General features: G+C 43.1%; 1 protein-coding gene across 2 annotated transcripts in view; it reads right to left on the bottom strand.

Annotated features, from left to right (window-relative positions):
• Positions 1–23: 23 nt before the first annotated feature.
• ca8 (carbonic anhydrase VIII) overlaps positions 24–10,000 on the bottom strand; it is a 40,383-nt gene continuing 30,406 nt past the window's right edge. The window contains exons 8-9 of one of the 2 annotated variants that reach the window (XM_058413698.1): positions 3,185–3,356; positions 24–791 (exon numbers count right to left, since the gene is read on the bottom strand). In XM_058413698.1, the coding sequence (XP_058269681.1) occupies positions 3,222–3,356 (135 nt within the window). In that variant the 3' untranslated portion in view covers positions 24–791; positions 3,185–3,221. The remainder of the gene's footprint in view (positions 792–3,184; positions 3,357–10,000) is intronic. The other variant, XM_058413699.1, reaches the window with a different exon arrangement.

Below are 10,000 nucleotides of genomic sequence, written 5' to 3'. Positions count from 1 at the left end.
ATGTGAAATAAAGTCTTCCGCAGTTTAATTTAAAAATTATTTTATTGAGGTTAAACACCAGCACATGGTCTGTGTAGTAAATAATGATGTAGAAGCATTAAGGTTTGTTCTTCACTTCCGACTAAAAAACTAACTAAACGTTACAGTACGAGCGTTTCGTCTACACGAGTCGCAGAACATACGACAGCTCAAAAGACAAGCGGGAAAAAAAACGAGGGAAAGCTAGCGATGCGGCGCACATCATCCCGTCGTAGCGCTACATTCAGAGCAGCTTCTTAAAAAATGTTACCTAGGAATGCTAACTCTAATGCTAGCGGCTTAGCTGCTGAAATGAAATTTAACATCATCTACAAACAAACAATACAATGCTAGCTACATTTTCTTTTTAATCTACTTTAATGTCGTGAGCTAATCAGCTAGTTAGAGTCTATTAGGATAATATCTGGGATTTTTTTTTTTTTTTGCTAAACCAGCAAGTAAAATGCAAATTAAACTACAGACAAACCAGAACCTGGAGGATTAGCTAGCTAATAAAGGAATAATTTGTCTAAAGTTTTGTGTGTGTAACTGATTCCTGTTACACCTTGATAAAGGTCCTGATGAATTCTGGACTGGTCACTGGGATTTGTTCTTCAGGTGTAATGTGGCATGTTGTAGCACACAGTGAATTTTAGCTTTTTAGCGTGTTATGTGAAGGGTTAGCGTCGGGCTGGAAGTACGTTAAGGTGTGTTCACATGAAGCAGGTTTAATGAGCAGGTTCCAATTCCTTCGTCCAGCTCGGCTCCGTCACCTGGAACACAACAAGTGATTAAAATGATGAAAGTGATGAATAGGAAACTCTTAAAGTTCATTCAGATTCCAGTGAAAGGTTTCAGTCTGAAGTCATGTGACTGAGTAACATACAGAGTGTGTATGTGTGTGTGTGTGTGTGTGTGTGTACTCTAAGCAGTTAAAAAGACTGCATCTGCTTCATTCAGACTCATACAAAGGCTACTTCAATAGAACTAACATGCAGAGGCCACGCCTCCTTTATTAGACTGACAGGTACAGAGGCCACACTTCCTGTGAATCAAGTACAGAAGCCACACCTCCTTCACAATGAATCAGGTACAAAGGCCACACCTCCTTCTCTGTAAATCAGGTATCAAACCTCCTTCTTTATGAATCAGGTTCAGAGGCCATGCCTCCTTCTTTATGAAACAGGTACAGAGGCCACACCTCCTTTATACAGACTGAAAGGTACAGAGGCCACCATCTCCTGTGAATCAGGTATTGAGGCCACGCCTACTTTTCTATGAATTAGGTTCAGAGGCCATGCCTCCTTCACTGTGAATCAGATACTGAGGCCACGCCTCCTTCACTGTGAATAAGGTTCAGAGGATAGAGTAAGAGTGAGTTGTTGGTTTCTGAAGAACACAGGTAAAGATAAAAGCTCAGCATTGTACCATACCGCAGTGACGTCGCCATGGTAACCGTGACCTCATTGTGGTGAGCAAGAAGTAGGGCAGCAAGTGTTTATAAAGTTCTGAAAATACCATTTACAATGCTGAGATAAAGAGTCAACCAATTACACACTTACAGTCAGGCTGATGATCAGAAGTATTGGCACCCTTCAGAAGAACACTCTACAATGACAGTGTAAACATTACAGGATAATAATTCAAAAATTTCTGTTCTAATAACTGGAGGATGTGCAGTAACTACAGCTTCAGTCAGAGTCATCAAATTACGGCAAAAAATGCATCTTTTTCATAAAGGGTGCCAATAATTATGGACACAGCTGCTCAATATTGTATAATGATAATAATGATAATAATAATAATAGAAGTCTACAGTACTGTAGTGCTGAAATTTCTAACACACTTCATGGTTTCCAGCTCGTCTCGAGGTCACGGTTACCACGGCAATGGCGTGAGGTCACCAGGGTATCCCATAATGGCACGCTACCATTTCACGTTCATCTATGGTTCCTCAGTAAAGTCAGGATTCAGCACAGAGGTCAGGAGATCGAGTGTAAAGAACGTCAGTGGCCCTGAAGCGGAGCCCTGAGGAACGCCGTGTTCACCTGTTAGAACCTCATTAATCAGTTCAAGGGGAGAACCTGAGGAACCGAGCTCTGGAGCTTCAGAACCCATTCAAACCCACATCACACACTCTGCTGTATTTTGTTGCTGTTTTATCTTTTCATCTCTGTCTTATCTTTTGTCTTATCGTTTCTTTCTTCTTCTCCCTCTATCTTCTCCATTTGTCTTCTTTTTGTCTCTTCTTCTCTGCCTCCCCTATTTCTTACTTTCACTGTTCTCTGTTTTTTGGTTTCTTTCTTTTCTTTTTCTGTCCTTTTTTCTGCTTGTCTCTCCCCCTTTTCTTTCCTCTCGTTTTCTATTTCATTCTTTTTTTCCCTTTCTGTCTCTTCATCTTTTCTCTCTGTCTCTTCATCTTTTCTCTCTGTTTCTTCTATTTACTCTCTCACTCTTATTTTCTTTCCTCACTATTTTTATTCGCCTTTCTTTCTTTCTTTCTTTCTTTCTTTCTTTCTTTCTTTCTTTCTTCTTTCTTTCCTGCTTGTCTCTCCTTCTCTCTCTCTTTCTCACTCACATCCTTGTTTTCTGTTTTTATTCCACCTTTCTCTAACTGTCATTTGGGACTCGTCCTCCTTCAGCCCCTCCTCCTGTATGTATGCCTGGAGGCCCCCCCCTCCTCTTCACCCCCCCCCTCTCTCCTCCACTCGTCCTGGTTTCAGAGTGATGATGAAGTGGATCAGGAGCAGGAGGACTTCAGGGAGAACTAAAATAAGAAAGTTCCTCACACAATAGTTCTAGATCAGAAAGAAGAGCTTTATTCCTGAGTCCTGACTCCAGTACAGCAACACTGCAGCTTCAGACCAAGTGACCTCTGTCCACACACCATGTGACCTTTGACCTCTGTCCACACACCATGTGACCTTTGACCTCTGTCCACACACCATGTGACCTTTGACCTCTGTCCACACACCATGTGACCTCTGTCCACACACCATGTGACCTGTGTCCACACACCATGTGTCTATACACCATGTAAAATCCTCTGACCTCCTGTGGAGGTGTGTGTTAGTAGAGGTGTGTGTGGAGGTGTGTGTGTTAGTAAAGGTGTGTGTGTGTGTGTGTGTAGAGGTGTGTAGGTTTGGTGATTAGTGAATTTTGTCACCGTCAGTGTTTCACTGATTGACTGCTGCAGCGGCACTTTACTGAAACGCAGCTCTGACCACACGGTCACTCAGAGGCTGCGTGGGTCGAAAATTATCTCCCAGCATCCCATCATTCCCTTCAGGAAGCTCCGCCCCTTTAATGTGAGAGCGGAGTCTCCGGAATTCCTCGATCTGCGAAGGGAATCACACACAGCTTCGGAATTTTTTTCTGTTGCTTTCTATAGTTTCTCCTCTCTTACACACACACACACACTCACACACTCATATACACACTCACACACACTCACACATGCACGCACGCACACACACACATACACACACTCACACTCACATACACACTCACACTCACACTCATACACGCACGTACACACACACACTCATACATGTACACACACACTCACACACTCTCACGCTCATACACACACTCACACTCATACACGCACGCACACACACTCATACACACTCTCACACACTCTCACACTCATACACACTCTCACACTCATACACACACACACACTCATACACACACACACACTCATACACACACTCACACTCACATACACACTCACACTCACATACACACTCACACTCATACACGCACGTACACACACACACTCATACATGTACACACACACTCACACACACTCACACTCATACATGTACACACACACTCACACACTCTCACGCTCATACACACACTCACACTCATACACGCACGCACACACACACACACACTCATACACACTCACACACTCTCACACTCATACACACACACACACTCATACACACACACACACTCATACACACTCTCACACTCATACACACTCTCACACTCATACACACTCTCACACTCATACACACACTTACACTCATACACACACACACACTCATACACACTCATACACACACACACACTCATACACACTCTCACACTCATACACACTCTCACACTCATACACACACTTACACTCATACAAACACACACACTCATACACACTCTCACACTCATACACACACACACACTCACATACACACTCACACTCATACACGCACGTACACACACACACTCATACATGTACACACACACTCATACACACTCTCACACTCATACACACACTCACACTCACACTCATACACGCACGCACACTCATACACGCATGCACACACACACACGCACGCACGCACACTCATACACACTCTCACACTCATACACACACTCACACTCATACACACACTCACACTCATACACACACACACACTCATACACACACACACACTCATACACACTATCACACTCATACACACACACACACTCATACACACTCTCACACTCATACACACACACACACTCATACACACACACACACTCATACACACTATCACACTCATACACACACACACACTCATACACACACTCACACTCATACACACACTCACACTCATACACACTCTCACACTCATACACACTATCACACTCATACACACACACACACTCATACACACACTCACACTCATACACACACACACACTCATACACACTCTCACACTCATACACACACACACACTCATACACACTATCACACTCATACACACACACACACTCATACACACTCTCACACTCATACACACACACACACTCATACACACACTCACACTCATACACACACACACACTCATACACACTCTCACACTCATACACACACACACACTCATACACACTATCACACTCATACACACACACACACTCATACACACTCTCACACTCATACACACACACACACTCATACACACACTCACACTCATACACACACACACACTCATACACACACTCACACTCATACACACTCTCACACTCATACACACTATCACACTCATACACACACACACACTCATACACACACACACACTCATACACACTATCACACTCATACACACACACACACTCATACACACACTCACACTCATACACACACTCACACTCATACACACACTTACACTCATACACACACACACACTCATACACACTCTCACACTCATACACACACTCACACTCATACACACACACACACTCATACACACTCTCACACTCATACACACACACACACTCATACACACACTCACACTCATACACACACTCACACTCATACACACTCTCACACTCATACACACACACACACTCATACACACACACACACTCATACACACTATCACACTCATACACACACACACACTCATACACACACTCACACTCATACACACTCTCACACTCATACACACACTCACACTCATACACACACACACACTCATACACACTCTCACACTCATACACACACACACACTCATACACACACTCACACTCATACACACTCTCACACTCACACACTATCACACTCATACACACACACACACTCATACACACACTCACACTCATACACACACACACACTCATACACACTATCACACTCATACACACACACACACTCATACACACACTCACACTCATACACACACTCACACTCATACACACTCTCACACTCATACACACTATCACACTCATACACACACACACACTCATACACACACACACACTCATACACACACTCACACTCATACACACACACACACTCATACACACTCTCACACTCATACACACACACACACACTCATACACACTATCACACTCATACACACACACACACTCATACACACTATCACACTCATACACACACACACTCATACACACACACACACTCATACACACTATCACACTCATACACACACACACACTCATACACACACTCACACTCATACACACACTCACACACACTCTCACACTCATACACACTATCACACTCATACACACACACACACTCATACACACTCTCACACTCATACACACACTTACACTCATACACACACACACACTCATACACACTCTCACACTCATACACACACTTACACTCATACACACACACACACTCATACACACTCTCACACTCATACACACACTTACACTCATACACACACTCACACTCATACACACTCTCACACTCATACACACACTTACACTCATACACACACACACACTCATACACACTCTCACACTCATACACACACACACACTCATACACACTCTCACACTCACACACACACACACTCATACACACTCTCACACTCATACACACACACACACTCATACACACTCTCACACTCATACACACACTTACACTCATACACACTCTCACACTCATACACACACTTACACTCATACACACTCTCACACTCATACACACTCTCACACTCATACACACTCTCACACTCATACACACACTTACACTCATACACACACACACACTCATACACACTCTCACACTCATACACACACTCATACACACACACACACTCATACACACACACACACTCATACACACTCTCACACTCATACACACACACACACTCATACACACTCTCACACTCATACACACACTCACACTCATACACACACACACACTCATACACACTCTCACACTCATACACACACTTACACTCATACACACACACACACTCATACACACTCTCACACTCATACACACACACACACTCATACACACTCTCACACTCATACACACACACACTCATACACACTCTCACACTCATACACACACACACACTCATACACACTCTCACACTCATACACACACTCACACTCATACACACACACACACTCATACACACTCTCACACTCATACACACACACACACTCATACACACACTTACACTCATACACACTCTCACACTCATACACACACACACTCATACACACTCTCACACTCATACACACACTTACACTCATACACACTCTCACACTCATACACACACACACACTCATACACACTCTCACACTCATACACACACACACACTCATACACACTCTCACACTCATACACACACTTACACTCATACACACTCTCACACTCATACACACTCTCACACTCATACACACACACACACTCATACACACTCTCACACTCATACACACACACACACTCATACACACTCTCACACTCATACACACACTTACACTCATACACACACACACACTCATACACACACACACACTCATACACACTCTCACACTCATACACACACACACACTCATACACACTCTCACACTCACACACACACACACTCATACACACTCTCACACTCATACACACACTTACACTCATACACACACACACACTCATACACACTCTCACACTCATACACACACACACTCATACACACACACACACTCATACACACACACACACTCATACACACACTCACACTCATACACGCACTCACACTCATACACACTCTCACACTCATACACACACTTACACTCATACACACTCTCACACTCATACACACACACACACTCATACACACACACACACTCATACACACTCTCACACTCATACACACACACACACTCATACACACTCTCACACTCACACACACACACACTCATACACACTCTCACACTCATACACACACTTACACTCATACACACACACACACTCATACACACACACACTCATACACACACACACACTCATACACACACACACACTCATACACACTCTCACACTCATACACACACACACTCATACACACACTCACACTCATACACGCACGCACACACACACACACACTCTCACACTCATACACACACTTACACTCATACACACACACACACACTCATACACACACTCACACTCATACACACACTCACACTCATACACGCACGCACACACACACACACACACACTCTCACACTCATACACACACTTACACTCATACACACACTCACACTCATACACACACTTACACTCATACACACACTCACACTCATACACGCACACACACACAGACACACACACTCACATACACACTCATATACATTCGCACGCACACACACTCATACACACACTCACACACACACACTCACACACGCACGCACACACACACACACTCATACACGCACACACACACTCATACACACACACTCATACACACTCTCACACTCATACATACACTCACACTCATACACACACACGCACACACACACACACAGACACAAACACACACGCTCACACACACATACTCAGTTAGCATCTGAATTTATTTGTTTACAATTTCTCTGATTTCTTAATCTTATCTTACACACACACACACACACACTCATATACACTCACATACACATACACACACACTCATATACACTCACATACACATACACACACACACACACTCATATACACTCACATACACACACACACACACACTCACACTCATATACACTCACTCACACATACACACACACACTCATATACACTCACTCACACATACACACACACACTCATATACACTCACATACACATACACACACACACTCATATACACTCACATACACATACACACACACACTCATATACACTCACATACACACACACACACACACTCACACTCATATACACTCTCTCACACATACACACACACACTCATATACACTCACATACACACACACACACACACTCACACTCATACACTCACTCACACATACACACACACACTCATATACACTCACTCACACATACACACACACACTCATATACACTCACATACACATACACACACACACTCATATACACTCACATACACATACACACACACTCATATACACTCACATACACACACACTCACACTCATATACACTCTCTCACACATACACACACACACTCATATACACTCACATACACATACACACACACACTCATATACACTCTCTCACACATACACACACACACTCATATACACTCACATACACATACACACACACACTCATATACACTCACATACACATACACACACACACACACTCATATACACTCACATACACACACACACACACTCACACTCATATACACTCACTCACACATACACACACACACTCATACACTCACACACACTCATATACACTCACATACACACACACACACACACTCATATACACTCACTCACACACACACACACACACTCATATACACTCACTCACACACACACACTAACACTCATATACACTCACTCACACATACACACACTCATATACACTCATTCACACACACACACACACACTCATATACACTCACTCACACACACACACACTCATATACACTCACTCACACACACACACTCATATACACTCACTCACACACACACACACTCATATACACTCACTCACACACACACACACAAACTCATATACACTCACTCATACATACACACACATACTCATATACACTCACTCATTCACACACACACACACACTCATATACAATCACACACACACACTCATATACACTCACTCACACATACACACACACTCATATACACTCACTCACACACACACACACTCATATACACTCACTCACACACACACACACTCATATACACTCATTCACACACACTCATATACACTCACTCACACATACACACACACACTCACACTCATATACACTCATTAACACACACACACTCATATACACTCACTCACATATACACACACACACTCATATACACTCACTCACACATACACACATACACAGTCATATACACTCACTCACACACACACACATATACACACACACACTCATACTCTCACTCACACATACACACACACATACAATCACTCACACATACACACACACTCACACTCATATACACTCATTCACACACACACACAGACACTCATATACACTCACTCACACATA

Source organism: Hemibagrus wyckioides, linkage group LG17, assembly GCF_019097595.1.
Source record: "Hemibagrus wyckioides isolate EC202008001 linkage group LG17, SWU_Hwy_1.0, whole genome shotgun sequence".
Lineage (NCBI taxonomy): Eukaryota > Metazoa > Chordata > Actinopteri > Siluriformes > Bagridae > Hemibagrus > Hemibagrus wyckioides.
The sequence above is the reverse complement of the archived record's forward strand: the minus strand, read 5'-3'. Positions and strand labels throughout refer to the sequence as shown.